Below are 17,708 nucleotides of genomic sequence, written 5' to 3'. Positions count from 1 at the left end.
CAAAATCTTGAGATGTGTGTGCGCTGCTCACTTGTCTTTCTGTTCTTTTTTTTTTTTTTTGCTGAGTATTTTTTTTGCGAAGCGAACAAATACATTAATATTTATATGTTTATATAATCGATAACCCACTTTTCCCTTCCATGTAAATAGGCATCAAAAGATAATTTAACAGATTAGTTCTCGAAAACATGGCAGTGAGGAAGCGTAATTTAACTATCAAACAAATCTACATGTCTAATAACAGCAAATCTGCTAAGGAGCATTAGAAAGAGGAGCAGCGCCCCGGAATCTCTGCAGGAAATGTTCTTTATATTAGACATATACAAGCAGGTCCTGTCAGATGCACAGCGGAGCTCGCTAGCTCTCGTCTCCTCCAAAAATCTCATCAAATGAAACCTCTAGACAAGGGAGATTGGGAAGAGGGAGATCTCATCTTCACACACTTTTAGGGCAGAATTTATTTTTACAGACTTTCCTATCTGTTTTTTGCCTTGATCCATCCTCTTCCCGCCGAGATCGGACGGAGCCTTTCTGCCGATTATGAATTTGATCAACCCACGTTTGGAAGGAAACCTACACATTTTTGACAGGAACTGAAAATTGAGTCGTCAGAGAAATATTAGGACACATTTTTAATCATTTTGGTGCCGAGGGGGAGACGAGAGCTTAGTTTTATATTGAGACATTACGCCGGCTGAAGGCAGAGAATGTTTTTCCCTGCCAGGACCTGATGCAATCCATTCAAGCCAACAAGTTTGGAGAGAATGTTGAGTTCAATCAATTCAGAACGTCGAGATGGAGCCCAACTCACTCCAGGTATTTCGCTCTCCTCCGCTCCTCCGATCCCGGCACCCCCCGGCACCCCCCAGCCCCCCGGCTCACCCACACCTCTGCACCCACCCACACCCCCCACAAACTTTTCACCAAACTTTTACCCTCTGCATCCCCCCAAATCATTTTTATTGTTTAAAAAAATCCCTGCAGTGATCATACATACATAATGTAATTTTACCGCCTCAGATGGAGACGTAGGGAGAGGTGGGGGGCCCGGAGTCTTTTTTTTTTTTTTAAGGGAGGCAGAAAATTTGTGTGGGTTCTATTATTTTTTCCACCCAGCTTTATATCTTTGGCTCTTCTGTATTAAGAGTGTGGATGTCTGTGTGTAAATGTGTCTGGGAATAGACGTTTGTGCTCTGATGGCTACATTATTTATTTGGTGCTTTTTTTCCCCTGCAGTGGGTCGGCTCACCGTGTGGCTTGCACGGACCTTACATTTTCTACAAGGCTTTTCAATTCCACCTTGAAGGCAAACCAAGAATTTTGTCCCTTGGCGACTTTTTCTTTGTAAGATGTACGCCAAAGGATCCGATTTGCATAGCGGAGCTCCAGCTGTTGTGGGAAGAGAGGACCAGCCGGCAACTTTTATCCAGCTCTAAACTTTATTTCCTCCCAGAAGACACTCCCCAGGGCAGAAATAGCGACCATGGCGAGGTGGTAAACTTATATCTCCCTCTCTCTTTCTTTATTATTTTTTCCCGTAGTAATGCTTATTACAGGGCAAGCTTGAAAATACTGTATTCACTTCTGCAGGCGAGCAGGATCGACTTCTTTTTTAAAGGGGTAGCGCCACTAGCTGGGGCTCGAGTATTTTGCCATTGTCAGAGTTTGGCTGTCAGCTTTACAAAGAAGATCCAACTGCTGATTTTAGTCAAGATCAAATAACTTGTTCGAGAAGGGTTTTGTTGAAGGATGTGTGTGTGTGTGTGTGTGTGTGTGTGTGTGTGTGTGTGTGTGTGTGTGTGATCCTGCTATTGCCGCTTGAACATCACATGCTTTTTATATTTTTTGCCTTTTGAAAATTTACCTTCGCGTCTGGCTCGGTAGGGGATGGGTGGATTTCTTTCGGTGGGTTTCGATATTGTTCCCGTTTTTCTTTTCTTTTTTTTTTTTTAAGTAAGTATTTGATATGTTTAAGAGGGCGGAAATTACGAAATGGAGGCAGAGTGAGATCAAAAGCTATTGAGTTGGCAAAGACGTGTTGAATAAAGTGATAAATGACAGGTACTGGAATAATACATTCAAATAACTTGCAGATCTGCCCGGGCGGATTTCAAAGCGGTCGTGTAACCGGCACAAACACGTTAAGCATTAACAACTATCTCTCGTCCCCACCCCCTCCCCCCGGACGAGCCATTTGATGTTCTAGTTTTCAATTACTCCACGCAAAGTGGACGCCTTCCAGCGCGATCTTTGGGGATGTGTGGGACGCGGACGGGGGAGGGAAGGGCAGAGAGGTGTGTGCTCGCCCCCTGGCCCTGCGGGTCCGGAGTCCTCCGTGCCCAGACGGCGCTCCTGGGGAGGGTGGAGAGGGACAGAGCCTCCCCGGCACGTTCCTGGGCGGCCGCGGGGGCTCTCGCCGCGCTCCAGGCAGGACGCCCGAGGTGAGCCCGCTGTCACCGGTCGCCGGGGCGGCCGCCCCTATTCGGCTCTGTCATTTCATATGTGACCGCATTTCTGCGGGCTCCCCTCGTCAGCTGACCGACCTCAGCGCCCTGGTACCTACCGGGGGAAGTGTTTTGGGGAGGCTGTGCCTGCGGCGCGGCGGGAGGGCGCGCGGCCGCCTGGCAAGGCTTTGTGTTGCCCAAGCGAGAGCAGGGCAATCAAACTCAGACTTCTGAGGGCAGCTAGCTCTGTGCCAGGCTTTCGAGCTGTCGAGGTAGGTGTAAGGACCTTTTTGTTAAGTGAATGGTTCCCCGTTTAACTCATCCCGGAGCTCGAAGCTGCCCGCCAGTCCTTCCAGAATTCCTTGGTCTGGTGGAGTTGATGGTACTTTCGGCACCTCCAGTTCACTCCTTCTCGCTGGGATCGAGATACCCGTCAGTGGTCTACGCCGGTTAATTACCGGAGTTCGTCAAAACGTTCGCCCTCGGATCAGCCTCTTCGGAAATAAGCCCCTCCCTCCTCCCGAACACCTCTCCCAACCCACACGCCCTCCCCTCCGCCCTCCCGGCCAGCTCTGGGTTTTAAACGTTCACCTTTCCCGACGTCTGCCGGCAATTTTACAAAGGTGTTGTTTGGAAATGCTGTGAAAAATCCTGCAGCCTACCAACAGGTTGAGCTCTTTGCACCGCCCAAGGTTTGGCTCGGCCCCCTCCCCCGACCCAACTTTCCTGCGCAGCTGTCTGCCTTCCCCTCCCCCTCCTGATTTCTTATTATTTGCTTTTCAAATTTATTACTTCAACATGGCCTGTGATCTGGAAAAGGGAAGGATTAAATATCCAGAAAAGAGCTGGTGCCTAATAGACTTCTGACTGAACCCAGAAGGAAATTATTCAGTGTTTTATGGGATATTTTGTGGCCACGCTCTTTTTTTTTTTTTCTTCCGTTGAAAGCGGAATATTTTTTAAAGACCCTGAATTGACCCCACTTGGTCCAGTTTTAATTTCTGTTGTGTAATTAAATAGTAAATTCTGATTTAAGAATAAAAGAAATATTAGCCGAAGGTTCCATCTGGTAGAACTAATGACAGTGAATAGATATATGTTTAAATACACGATTTTTTTAAAAAATTTATTCATTATGGGGAAATGTAAGCGAACCATTTTAATGATCTTTGCGTTTCGTCACTGCTATATGAGCCATACCTGAGAAAATTAATCTTGCCATTTAAAAGTAAACTCTAGGGGGTTTGGAGAGGGAGATGGCTCTATTTATATTCCTCAGCTGCATATACATCGTCTAATATTATGCATGATTTGTTTTTTAATGCTAACACGGCTGGTAATTAGCTGTATGATTATAGTTGTATATTTCATTAGGACTTTGGCTGATGTCATTGTGAATTATTCAGCCATATTAAAACAATTTTCAATTGAGATAATGACACGCCTCAAAATTATGCAAATACAGGCTACATTGTGCAAAATAATTATGACAAATGTAAAGCAGGTAGAAAGTTTCCCAGTGCAGATCGGTTTTCCACCCTGGTGATGTCATTTCCCCCCTGGCCCAAGATAGTCATTCATTAGCAGAATAGCAGCAGCAGTCTCCTCTGGAGGAGAGCCTGCAGAAACCAGCATTTACTGCTGGCACCTAGAGGGGGCAACAGGGCCCTCTCATTAAGACATTTGCTTTGTTTTCTCTTACTCTGTTAACTTGTTTATATACAGTGAAATGATTTTATTATTGATTTTAAATTGTTTTGAATGACGCATTTGCCATTTGCAATGAATAACTGAAAGAGAAAGGTTTCGTGGTGATGTGTACTGTGCCTTGGAGAAAATGTTCAGCACATTTAATCAGCCAGTACAGTTTATTTAAAGGAACCAAATGGAGGCTAATAATTTCTTGATTGAGCTGACATCAGCATCCATTTCGAAAGGACAGCCAGGACTCCGTATGCTTTTTTGGTTTAAGAGCACCATTCCATTCTGTCTTTTTATGATTTCTTGAAATATAAAGACATCAGTTCTAAAAACAGGAAAATTATCATTGTGCGAGATTAGAAGTAGCGTCCCTGTGTGGTTTGCTATGATCTGCAGAGGACATTTTTTTTTTTTGGTAGGGGAGGGAAATTTTCTTTTTGATCTTTGCATTAATTGTATCAGGCTAGATAAGGCAGGACTTCGTATGCCCATTTTATAGATGGAGACAGAGGCTTGAAGAGTTTATGTGGTTTGTCAAAGGTCGCCGGCTAGAACCTAGGCCTTCTTAAGCTTTAGGGTTGCTTTATCTTCCCGCTGAAACCTACCCTTGAAACTAGAGCTTGAATACATCATATTATATTCCAGAAGTGTGTACTAAATGTGGGTAGTTCCTTGTACATTTTAGAACTATGACTAGTCAGCTTTGCTAAAGGTCACCAGATATTTAGGTAGCAGAATCATCCTTATTCTATAAAGTTCAGTTAATCCTAGCCAGTGTCATAGAACAATAACAGTTACATTTTAATACCATTATTAATAATCATTAACAATTTATTACTAGTTTAAATAATTAGGATAATGTCTGGCCTGTTTATATCACTGCTGCCTACACGTACTTAACAGTGCTGGCAGCTGGTGTGGAGGAAAAGCATTCCAGAGAGTCACATCTTGATTCTACAACTTACTATTTGTTTGACCTTGGATGACTGTAAACACTCTGAACCTCAGTTTCTTCAGCTGCAAAATGGGAACAATAGTAAGGCTGACTGGGGATTGTTATAAATATCAAGAGGCATTATTATGGGCAAAATTACTTTATAACTGTAAATTAAATAGAAAAGAGTTATGATTATGGGGGTCTTTATTTTAGATATTCTTAATCTATAAGTAAGAAACATGATAACTTTTATGTCTGTGTGGAGGCTTCTGGGCCTAATCATGATACTGTCTTGAATTATTATGAAAGTGAAGAGCAGGGCCATATGCAGGGAGTTAAGTGTCTTCAGTAATTACCTACAATTGCCATATTCAGCCAGTAGCTCTTCAGAGGAGGAAAATGGCAAAGTAGGCGGGTAATTGGTTCTGTTACTGGGTAACTTCTGATTACATTCATTTTCAGATTGCCAAGTGCTTAATCTCTAGGCAATATACGCTCTTAAAAATAGGTTGGATGTACAAGGTTGGATTTCAGCCTGACTGGATCATGGGCTGGATTCTACAAGAAAGCTGGCTGGTCCCGTGCAACAGTGAGTGTGGATGAGTAAGTCAGTGATGTCAGGGAGTCAATATCAAGCATATCTGGGCATTACAGATTCTAGTATGCAGCCAGGGTATCTAACAGTGGTTTGACTGTCATCAGCCTCACTATCCAGTCAAAAATTGTCAAAAATGCATATTCACGAGCCCCTACTGGAATTAATTTATTTAGAATCTCTGGAATTGGGGTCCAGGGTTCTGCATTTTAAATAGTCTTGATCTAGCTGTGTGGATCTTGGGTGAGTTTTAAACTCTGTGCCTCGGTTTTCTCATCTGTAAAATGGAAATATGGTACCTACTTCCCAGGATTATTTTAAGGATTAAAGGAGTTAATACATGTAAAGTGCTTACAACTGAGGTGGGCACATAGTAGAGTCTCCAGTAATGGTTGACTCATTATTATTATCATTAATATTAGTATTATTGTTCTCGTTAAAGTTTGAGACCACTACCGTGGACCTTCCTAAAGAAAGCTTTTCTCTGTGAGAGGGAGGCATCTAGGTTAGTTTACTAGAACATATAGCCAATTCAGGTGCCCCCAGATCAGGCTGGCTTTCATCCATATGGTGGATTTAGCTGTGTTGCCATTATAAAAGGCTCCTTAAGGATCTACATTTTAGTATTGAAATATGCTGTCAACTGGATCAGCAGGATTTTTTAGATCACCTGATCATATCACAGACACATTCTGAAATTCAGGAGGTGCTGGACTGGCCTTGCTCTGCCTGTGGGTGGCCACTCACTGGGTCTCTGGTCTGTTTCCATGAGCTGATTTCTTTTTTTTAGAAGTTTCTGAGATCTCTTCAGTGTCCTCAGTAGCCTTGCACAATTTCTTTAACTTTTCTAAGCCTCAGTTTCTTCATCTGTCAAATGGATTTAATGGTTTCTACTTTGCCAAGAGAATTAGTAATAATAATGAAAAGGTCCTGGCAACTAGCCTCGTACCTATACATGCGAGCTCAGCAAATGATGGATGCTGTTATAATAGTTCGCGTTTATTTTTAGTAATGATCTTAAGCTAAGAGAAGGAATATCTTTACTCTCTCCCTAGGAGGCCCTTTAGAACTAGCGTGAGAACTAATGACTTACATGGAGAGAGTTTATTGGACTGTGACAAGTATCAGCAAACTAAGGCCAAAGGGCCAAATCTGGCCCACTGTCTGCTTTTGTAAATAAAGTTTTACTGGAACATAGACTGTTTATGTATTGTTTATAGCTGCTCTCAGGCTACAGTGTCAGAGTTGAATGGTTGTGACAGTGACCATATGGCCCACACAGTGGAAAATATTTACTCTTTGGCCCTTTACAGAAAAAGTTTGCTGACCCCTGCCCTATGGAGTTGATCTGAAATAAGGAATGTGACTGTGTACCTTTTTGTCTTTCTTACTTGGCTTTGGAGCAAGATCCAGTAATAGAAGAAATACTTTAACATTAATATGTCAAAAACCTTTACATGTACAAAATTCTGTTTCAGCATTGAGCCTAGGATGTTAAAATTTGAGAATCAGTAGAATGTATACTAAGTTGTGTTTTGTATGGTTAAGTTCCCAATTCCAGCCAATGCTGGTTGCATCTATCTTGAGTTAATAAAAGCTACTTGCTGAGTGCTAACTGTGTGCTCCGTGCTGTGCTAGGTACAGAGATGGATGTGAAACAATTCATGATGTGGCTTTTTTTCTCAGGAAGCTTATCAATCTTGATAGAGAGATGAGATCAACACACGTTTTTAAAAAATGTGAAAGCAATATGAGATGTAACACATGGGTGAATTGTACTGACAGTAAGTGCAATACGTTTTCGAAGGAAGGGTCACCATCTATATGGTTTTGGAACAGGCGCGTGTTCAGCTGCTCAGCTGCTGATTGCAGACCTGCTGGGTGCTGGACAGTGGGGTACCGAGATACAGGAGAATGGCCCAGCCCTCAAAACACTCTCCGTTTACCCCCGTAGACAGACGCTGGCCACAGACAAGCTGTCAGACTCTTATCTGCATCCCTTAGTTAAAGTGGAGATGAACTAAGGTCGCTATTTATTTGCAGCCTTTCGCAATCTTTCCGGAAACTATGAAGTAGTGTCTTCACCTTTGGGGTCTTATTTACTCCGTGCATATTTATAGAGCACCTGTTTTGTGCCAGAGCCTGTTCTAGGCCCCGACATCCAGCATTGAACAAGACAGACAAGTACCCCTGCCCTCAGGGGGCTTACAGTCCAGTGTTTGGTTTTAATCTCCCAGGTAGTTTTCACATGGTGCTTCCTGGAATGGTTATCTGTGCGCTTTTCCTGTGCTTGTCACTCCCTCTCCTCCTCCGCACTGCAGCGCTGTTCTCAGAAGCAGAGGGTTGTGCCTTACTCACCACTGGGTCTCCCCACAGCAGTCAGTGCATTCGTCAAGTATCTACTGAGTGACTGAATGACATGATTAAAATGACTGCCTTCCCACAGCCTGCTTTCTTTAAGCTTGGCCCAATTGCTTTCTTTCTGGCAGAGAGGGTCACTCACCTGTGGGCCAGCTCCGGCAGCCTACCTCACATTTCTTTCTCTTCTAAAATCCTTATCATTTTGCACCATAGGCTGTGAAAACACGCAAAGGTTTTTTTTGTTGTTTTTTTTTTTTTAGGAGAACTCGCCAAAGGAATTAGTGACTATTTGGGACTGAATGATCAGGCGAGAGCCAGCATCTCTATCTTTTTGAGCGTCTTTCCAGTCTTCAGCCATCAGCCCATAAAAAGTCAGGGTTTGGGGGGGGGGATTCCCTGGTGGTCCAGCGGTTTGGACTCTGAGCTTTCACTGCCAAGGGCCTGGGTTCAATCCCTGGTTGGGGAACTAGGATCCCACAAGCTGCACGGGATGGCAAAAAAAAAAAAAAAAAAAAAAAAAAAAAAGTGTTAAAAATAAATAAATAAAGGTTGTTTAAAAAGAAAAAAAGTCAGGGCTTTGGGGTGGCAGTCTGTGGAAAGATGGGACTTCAGGGAAGAGGAGTCACTTCTCACCTGAGTGTTGGTTGGCAGTTCTGGCGAAATAGCATGTTTTTCAGACTGATGGTCTTGACGAGGCCACATGTTTGATAGCAAGTCAAAACAGTAATCAATTAAAACCTGTCTAGACATTTAGAGTGTCAGGCACATACTAAGGAAATGTTATTTTTATGAAGTGCACGAGTCCATAACATGTAAATACTTTGCTGTTAGTTATTAATAAAGCATACCATTGTTCATAGTGGCATCTAGTGATACATGACTCAGGCTCATTTATCAAAGTCTAGTTTTAACCAATATCCAGAATATAATTGCTGGAATCAGATGGATTTGCTTGTCATTTTTTATAGCCAGGGTGGTTGGATATTTGCCATCTTCTACTCGGAATAGTATTGTAGCTGGTGATTACCCGTTGGCTTGGCTTTTAAATAAATTTAAAATAAATTTATTGATTGTTGGCTTAAGGATTCATTCGCCTCTCAGAAATGTGGTCACGGATTCCTGCATTTCTTGAAAAATCTGCCCTCGCCCGAGGATGGCTTTTTCTAGCCGCACCATGATCCTTGCTGGCTTCCTGGAGATTCGAACCTGGGCCTTGGCCTTCACAGAGCATGGCTCACATCCTGGACTGTGAGCACCCGTACTGACAACACATTTCAAACGTGCAGATGATGATGACTCTTGAAAGGGTGCTTTAGAGTCATGCTAATGGCATCAGTCTCCAGTACACACTTGCGTAAATTAATCTTGCTTTTAAAATCAGACGCGCTGTTAACAGCGTTAAAGATGGATATTTGACATTTATCACACAGACTAGGACGTGTGGTTTAACCGCATGAGTTTTCTGTAGGATCTCTGTGGCTGTATGAATCGACGCACAGTGGTGGGTGTCCTTACACACGTGAACATCAAGTTCAGGGTCCCATCTCCATCCTTGAAGAGAGAGAAAACCTGGGGCTAGAAACCACGTGTTGCTCGTCAGTCTGGTGGCCCCATAACCATCTCCCCTCTCCCCACCTTTCCTTCCTCATGACTCCGGCGCACCTGGGCTGTGACGCACACCCCTCCTTCCCAGAGTTGAGTTCCAAGCCGGATCAGTGGCACTAAACATTAAACTCTTGTCTTTGAGAATAATAGGCTTTGCTTTGTACACCCTCAAGCATGTTGAGCTACTGTGCAGGCTGGAAAATAAAAATGTTCTAATTGTGTCTTTTAAATAAGCATAGGAGTGAATTAATTAGACCATATTTTGTCTTTAGTTGCTTAGTTACACAATAGTATTCCTGGGCATGAGTAAGATAAATTGGCTCTTTTTGTGCTGCCTGTCCTTTAATCATAATTACTGTATTGCTTAGGAGAGTAAAGCATACATAGATTTTGAATTTTTTATTAGTAGTCAAAAGTATGCATATGATATATAAAGTATATGCTGTTTAACCTGCTTTATATGCTTTTACGTGGGAAGAAGTTTTACTGTGGTGGTAACATTTGCATTAGTTGCTCAAAGATGTAGTTCTGGGAAATACATAATTGAAATGTTTTTGAATTGCTTTTTCTGGCCTTTTCAATCTTATTCAAAATAATAGTGCCTCCAGTCCTAGAGCAGTCATTCTCATTTGATTTAACGTCTTTCTTTGCACTGCACGCGCAGCGCCGAGTTTTAACCCTGCAGAGCCTAGATGAGGTTTTGTGATTCGCGGGCCTCACACTCTGTGCCTTATGTTTTGGGGTTCACACTGTTGGGGGCAGCAGAGCGCCTGCATCCAGCAGCCATTACTCCAATGCCCTTTGCTCTGGCACTCTTCCATGTTCCTCGTAGAGGGCTCCGGGGTTGGAGGTCATAAGAGTTTGTTGTCTCTTGGACTGGACAGTGCTATGTGCTTGCCTTCTAGGGTCTTGCAAAATGGGATGTGGCTTCTGGAAGGAACTTGGGTTTCTAGCCCCCTATTCCACCCCTTCAACACGGAGGGCAGCAAGAATTGGACAGCTTGATGTCGTTATTGAACAATGGGAGAGTCTGGCTTAAGACCCAGCATGTGTGCTGGGCAAATGTATGTGAAAATCGACCCCATTGTTCTGTTGTATTTGAAAGCAAATAAATTATTTACAGATATTTGCTAATTAAAGCACATGTTGTTTTACCAGCACAAAAGAACACGGTATTACTGGAGACAAAGTAGTAAGTGCGAATAATTTAATCTCGATAATTCTGTGTGTTCTTAAAGGACGAATGTGTTTAAAAATATGTACACATACATACATATTAAAGTGTGTGTGTATGTATATACAGATATGTATATATGGAGTTGTGTGTGTGTGTGTGTGTGTGTTCTTCTCACAAAGGAAGCCTTGCATACTACAGAGATAACAGGCCAAGTTACCATCCAGTGACTTGTCACTAGGCCTGCTCCAAGCTCCCTGTGGAACATTGGAGATGGAAATCATTTCGACAGTATACTGTTTTCCCTTTACTCCCAGCTTTGCTTGCCATCATCTAGTTTGAGCTCAGCTCCGAGTACCATTGGGAAAAAAGCAAACTAGCCAGCTATTGTACCAGGGAATCAAAATGTTCTCATTCGTTACCTTGTCCTCAGACTTTCCTCAGTGACGGGCCCAGGTTTAGTGGTTTCTCTTCTGTAACGACCCAACTTTGGCAACGTTCTGATTGGAAATGTGCCTTGTGGAATGAGGGCCTCTGACGTGCGGTGAAGCCGTCCAATGCAGAGTAGGCTGTTCTGATGTTCTGAGACCTTCTCCTGGCTGGAGCGATAGCCTGTCCATGGGTGCAGCCAGGCCCTCTGCTTCTGCCATCAGATATGTGTGCTTGTAGGCGGGACTGGCCAGACAGCTCTTGGCAGAGTTGATCAATGATGACCAGGAAGACTGCCATGGTTATCTCAGAAAATGGCTCCTGGCTGATGTGCCATGGACATTTTAATAGACTCACAGGATATTCAAGAGAACAAGTCCAGCCCCCTCTATTTAATAGATGCAGAGACTAAGGCTCAGAAAAATCTTGGGCATGTGCTCAGAGCTAGTGGGTGACAAGTAGAACCAGAACCCAGTCCCTCAAGCACAGTGGTCTGCTGCTTTGGGGAAGGGCTGCTCTCTTGAGGTTATAGTCTGAGGAGAGTAGGCAAGTCTTCCCCAAGGGTGTGTTCAGGCGGGCCGTTCCAGTGACACCAGTAGTTGGTGCCTCTGTGGGAGATCACTTTTATAAAGTCACTAATGGAGTGTATGGTTTTTATTCTAATGGAGATATACTTACCAAAGGGTGAGTGATTACACAGAAACGAGGCTTTGATACTCAGGGTCCCCTCTGGATCTCACCTTGATTACCTTCATTTCCAAATTCTTTCCTGGAGCCAGGAGGGCCCTCTGATAGGGATATTTATAGTGACTCAAGAAAAGCATTCTTGGTGATATAAACAGAATTGGCATTTCTGCTACCGTCTGATATTCATGGATGGTTTCTTTCATTCAGAAATTTTTATTGAGCGCCTACTATGTGCCGGTTCTCTGCACTGGGATATAACAGTGAACACAGTGACTAATACCCAGATAAAGATTTCTGTTCTTATATTACTCACTCTCTAAAGGAAGAAGGAAAAGGTAAGTTGATTAATTTATCCAAAATGGAGGAAACCCATCGCCATACATTGTAGTCTTAGAACCACATTCACACTTCCTTCTTCCAGGTGCACAACCCAGAGGAAACTTCCCAACTTGCTGTTTTCCAAAACCATTTGCAAAAGTTTCACCCACAGGGGCTTCCCTGGTGGCGCAGTGGTTGAGAGTCCGCCTGCTGATGCAGTGGACGCGGGTTCGTGCCCTGGTCCGGGGGGATCCCACATGCCGCGGAGCGGCTGGGCCTGTGAGCCATGGCCGCTGAGCCTGCGCGTGCGGAGCCTGTGCTCCGCGGCGGGAGAGGCCGCGGCAGTGAGAGGCCCACGTACCACCCAAAAAAAAAAAAAAAAAAAAAAAAGTTTCACCCACAGTGTTTTCAATGAAGTTAATTTTTTTTCTATTGAGTAGCTATTATGTGTCAGGCATTGCAAATATATTAACATATAAATTAAATACTCATTTAATTCTCAAAGAAATTCTCTAAGGTTGGTAGTATTGTGACATGTCCACACTTTATAGACTAGGCAACTGAGACCAAAAGAGGTGTTAAGTAATTTGCCCAAGGTCACATCTAAGTGAGACTGAGAGGCAGGATTGAAAACACCAGCTTCTCGATTCTGCCAGGTGATCTTCATATCGCCCTATTTAGAATATATTGAGAAATAAAATTGGGATTTTCATTATATACTGACCTATTCCTTAGCTGAGCCTTTATGAATAGTTTCTTTTGGTCCTTCATCTATTTATTTAGCATATGGTTCTTGAAAGCTTCATCTATTTATTTAGCATATGGTTCTTGAAAGCTTCTATCCTGCTGTCTGGGAACTTGCGGTCAAATTGGCCGCTGACTGATAGGCGAGTAATTTGGTAATAATACCGTGCACCTGCTCGGTAAAGTGTTTGCACGGGCTCTTTAAATCCCACAAGCCCACGGGAGGAGCCAGGCGCCTCCCTTCGGTTCTCTCCCTCCTGAGCAGCGTCGGTGTGCAGGCCGTGCTGGGCCCTGGAGTGACAGGTAGGAAACCAGGCCGATCCTGCCTTCGTGGGGCTTCTCGCCGGGCCGGGAGCACAGGCACGATTAAGCAAACAATCCTAAATACATGGGTGATTTTGTGGTGCGGTCAGCATGGAGAAGGGAAAATACAGCGACCTAATGATGGGGTGCCTGATCTTGTTAGGAAGGTCTCTGGAGGCATTTTGCAAGAAGTAGCGTTTGGACTCAGGGCTAAAGAGATTCCAGTTAAGATTGGGAAAAGGTTTCTTGGTAGGATGTGGAGGTGGGAGCGTTCTCCCTTTGGCATGATTTCTGGGCTGAGCCGAATCTTCGTGAATCCAGGAAGCAGGTTAGAGATGCCCACTGGAGGCACCTACTGTTTTAGATCCCATTGAGACACCTGCGTAGAATTTTCAGATCTGATTTACATCGTCTGGTTGGCTGTGGAGAAGTAGAAAACGGAGCCGCAAACTAAGGCCTGTAGGCCAAATATGGCCGACTGCGTCTTTTGTCAATAAAGTTTTATTGACGCACAGCCACCTGTTTACAAATGGTCTCTGGCCGCTTTCACGCTCTCGTGGCAGAGCTGAGTAGTTGCGACAGAGACTGTGACGCACAGAGCCTCACGTGTTTAACCATCTGGCCCTTTACAGTAAACGTTTGCCTGACCCCTGGTCTAAAATGATTTTAATAAAGTTGGTAGTAAAACTAGGTGCCAACAGCTTCACATGGACCTTCTTTTACTCCTTACAACCATAGTACTATGAGGTAGGTTCTAGGGTCATCTCATTTTGCAGGAGGGCAACCTGAGAGGCTAGGTAACCTGTCCAGGTTTCTAAGTTCACTCATCAGGTAAATGACAGAGACTGAATGGGAGCTCGAGCCGTCTTGATTCCAGAACACAGGCGGCAGACGCCTTGTGCTGTCCTGCTGACAGGTGGAGGAATTAGGGGTTGTATCCGAGGAGGGGTGTAAAATTTGCTGAGGTTTTTCTCTGTGAAGTAAAATAGCACAACTGCTGTATTCTGTTCAAAAACCACCTCGTCTGTGATGTCTTCCACTGACGAGGAGAGAAGGGAGCCCTGAGCAGAGGCACAGGTGTGGGCCGGGCAGGGAGGCCAAAGTGGATGGAGCCAGGCTGGGAGACAGAGTGATGCTTGGGAGAACCGGGGAGCATGTGACTCGTCGGGATGTTGCCCCTCAGGTCCTGTCGAACGTTGTGGGCCTCAGTGTCATTTGGTGTTGCCATATCTTTCCATTTCTTCAAGAGACGTGCCAGAAAGCCAGATTGTTGTGTGGTTTTAGTTGGCAGTTCCATGCAATTAAAAAAAAAAAAAAAACACTGTGGGCCAAACGCAACGTGTCTTCAGTCTAGATGTGGCCCACGGGCTGCCACCTTGCACTCTCTGGAGGAAAGCTTTGGACTATTACGGTTTTGAAAACTTTCTCACATTTGGCCCATTTTCTGTAATGAAGCAAAAGGAACCTATTAGTCCTAAAGGGGCAGCAAAGGGAGGAGGCCGGGCAGCAAAGGGAGGAGGCCAGGCAGCCCGGTGGATAAAGCCCTCACCATTTTCTCCGGCCAGAGCTCCAGAGTCTGGAGGGATGGAAGGAATGGACGGACGTGCCAGCTGGGGCCCACAGTCAGGAAGGGCACAGGGGTCAAGATGTGGGAAGAAGGGAGTGTATGAGTGGGGAGGGGGGCCTGGAGCCATGCTGAAGGCGCCCTGCCGGAGGGGGCTTGTGAGCAGACCCGTGAAAATTCTTCGGCCTTTCTTGGGTGGAGATTTTTGAGGAGTGAGAGTGAGAGAAGGGGAAATCCTTGGCAGAAGAAGCCATAGGCAAGTAGGAAGGCAGGACTTGCCAGTATTGGATGTGGTCTGCATTCGGCAGAGGAGCAGGGGCTGTGGTTGTCAATGAGGTAGACTGAGGCCAGACCTCGGGTTGTCTGGCTGGTCAGGTTGGACTTGAACCTAGAGGCAGTGCTGAGTAATAATTTCACGTGTGTGCTTTTTCTTTCTGTTTAGAATATAAGCTCATAGTCTCAAAGCTTGGTAGAACCACACGTGCATATGTACTGACTGGTAGTAGCTGCGTGTCATCTTGGTCTGTTACTTAGCTTTTCTGGGGTCTCTGTTTCCTTATCTGTGAAGTAGGCTAATCTTGCTGGGCTGTGATTATCAAATGAGACTTGTATGGGCCTAAAGTCTCAAACCCTGACCTGGCTAATAGAAGACCCAGGCCTTTAGCAGATGCTAGTTATGGACCCTGTCCTTTCTGGCCCGGGACCAAATCCTAACTTTATTGTCTCCATGAAGTCTGTCATGGTGCTAAGACTGTTAATAGCCCCTTACTAAGTAATTTATTGGTTGAGTCATTGGGTTACTATTGTTTGAAAGAACAATAACTAAGAAAATTATCAATTTAAATTGAGTTAAACTTCCTGGTTCTCCATCTGTCCTGAGAGATTTTTCTTGTGTTTAGGTTCAGAGTTTTTGATTCATGTTTGAGGTTTCCAGTCACTGTGAAGGAGTCACCCTTAAGCCCATTCTGCTTTGTTCTATTTGGGTCTTAAAGGACCCTGAGGGGGCATTTCTTCCATCAGCCACAACAAAATAAAAAGAGACGGGAGTCAAGAGACCAAACCTGCATTCCAGATGTCCCATCTCAGTGTGCCGAAGAAAGTTCAGACCTGGTGCTTCCCAAGTCCCTCTCCTTTCATGACTCAACCTCTGGGAAACCTGGTGCTGATGCGCTGGATGTGCACAGCATTGAATTTATTGTAAATACCCTCCCTTTCCCTCCATTTGAAAATAGCCTCTCCTAGTTCTTATTTTTCAAAACACCCCTAATCTGGAAGTGGGTTTCATCCCCTTGTCATCTCCTCCCTTTCCTCTTTTGGTGGTGGTAAGGAGTGTATTCCAGACTAACTCCTTTGAGATGTGTGATGCCCGGTTCTTTCAAAAAGCAGAAAGCATCAGCAGAAAGAAGGATGTAAAGGGCTAGAGTCCCAGCCAAAATGGCTGGGGAATCTTAGAAGAAGGATCTTCAAAATAGAGGCTGCTTGCTGGGCCATTAAATCCTTTTGCTTTGGGTTAATCCCACAGTGTTTATCAGATGACTAGAAATCAGATGAAAACACTATGTAGTACTCAGGCTCCTTACCAGATTATTCCAAAATGTAGTGTACATGGGTTATAAATACAGAAAATAATTGCATTCTGTATGTCTTAAGTGAGATAATCTGTTCCATTCTGTTTCTTTTGTACATTCTCCATAATAGTCTAATTGTGTTCTGTGTTCCTGGGGGCTGAATGTGTATTCAGCAACAATGCATTGGGTTGTAAAATATGCATCCTCAACTATCTGGGCAGGCAAGAAGGAGGTTCTAGTAAAAAGGCTGAAGATGTTTTTTCTAATGCAAATGGTATGAATCACACACGTGGTAGTATCTTTTAAAATTATCAGTAGGCTCTGTTTTTTTCTTTACAGTTATAGGTCCTATTTCTCACTCCACATTTTGGTTGTTACTAGATCAGTAATTCAATAGACAGCCAAGCAGGTGTTCAAATCACTTCTGACCCCCAGAATTCCTTAAATGACCCCTCGAAGCAGTGGAGTGAAAACATTCTCAGCATGACAGAATATTGAGATACCTCAGTTGCCTTAATTCTTTTTTTTTTGGGGGGGGGGCTTAATTTTTAAAGGCTATTTTCTGCCTTTTTTGTCTCTTTTTAAGGAAAGAGAAGCCTTGCTTTGATCTTGGCCATGAGACCTAGACGATTGTGTATCTACAGGACCTGTAGATTGTATATGTAGGCAGCACCGTTGTCTAACTGGTCAGCTGAGCCAAGGCCCTTGAGAAGGTGAGAGGAGGACAAGAGACATGAGGCTTGGAATTCTTCTGCAGTAGCGGAGGACATAATATAATTATTGCTCTTAACATTTCTATTTTTAAATATAGGCCTTTTGACTGCAAACTTCTATTCAGTTCACTTCAAGCAATATTTATTAGTACGCACAAGGTACCGTGGAGGTGATAAAGAGATGAGTAAGATTGGCCCTTCTTCCTCTAGTTGCTTAGAGAAGATAGAACATAAAGTCAGCCTTACTTGATAAGCTTATATTTTACTTTGCCCCTTCCATCCTGAAAGGGATGCTTATATTGTTCTGTAGTTTTCTTAGAAATTTCTATGGATACCCCCCAAAAAGAAAAGATCTCTTTTACAGGCAGTTATTTCAGGATTTAGGCAGTTGCATAAAGCATTCTTCCATTGGCTTGTCAACTTCTCAGCAGAAATTAATCTAATTTCTAGGCAGAGTTAAAACTGGTATTTAGCACCTTGTTTCACAGACTTTATTTCATTGTCATACAAAAATATGTCAACGCATTCCATGTTAAAAGATTAGTGTACTAGCTTTCTATTGTTG

At 43.8% G+C, this 17,708-nt stretch overlaps 1 protein-coding gene across 4 annotated transcripts in view; it reads left to right on the top strand.

The window, feature by feature from the left end:
• Nucleotides 1-338: 338 nt before the first annotated feature.
• ARID5B (AT-rich interaction domain 5B) overlaps nt 339-17,708 on the top strand; it is a 189,658-nt gene continuing 172,288 nt past the window's right edge. Inside the window, exons 1-2 of one of the 4 annotated variants that reach the window (XM_059055278.2) lie at nt 339-816; nt 1,237-1,491. In XM_059055278.2, coding sequence (XP_058911261.1) covers nt 796-816; nt 1,237-1,491 — 276 coding nt within the window. In that variant the 5' untranslated portion in view covers nt 339-795. Of the gene's footprint in view, nt 817-1,236; nt 1,492-2,659; nt 2,717-2,992; nt 3,137-17,708 lie in introns of those variants that run through there. The other 3 variants (XM_067025539.1, XM_059055279.2, XM_067025540.1) reach the window with 3 other exon arrangements.

The sequence above is a fragment of the Kogia breviceps genome, chromosome 2 (assembly GCF_026419965.1).
Source record: "Kogia breviceps isolate mKogBre1 chromosome 2, mKogBre1 haplotype 1, whole genome shotgun sequence".
Classification (NCBI taxonomy): Eukaryota; Metazoa; Chordata; class Mammalia; order Artiodactyla; family Physeteridae; genus Kogia; species Kogia breviceps.
Note: the sequence above shows the minus strand (reverse complement) of the source record. Positions and strands in the feature narration are given on the sequence as shown.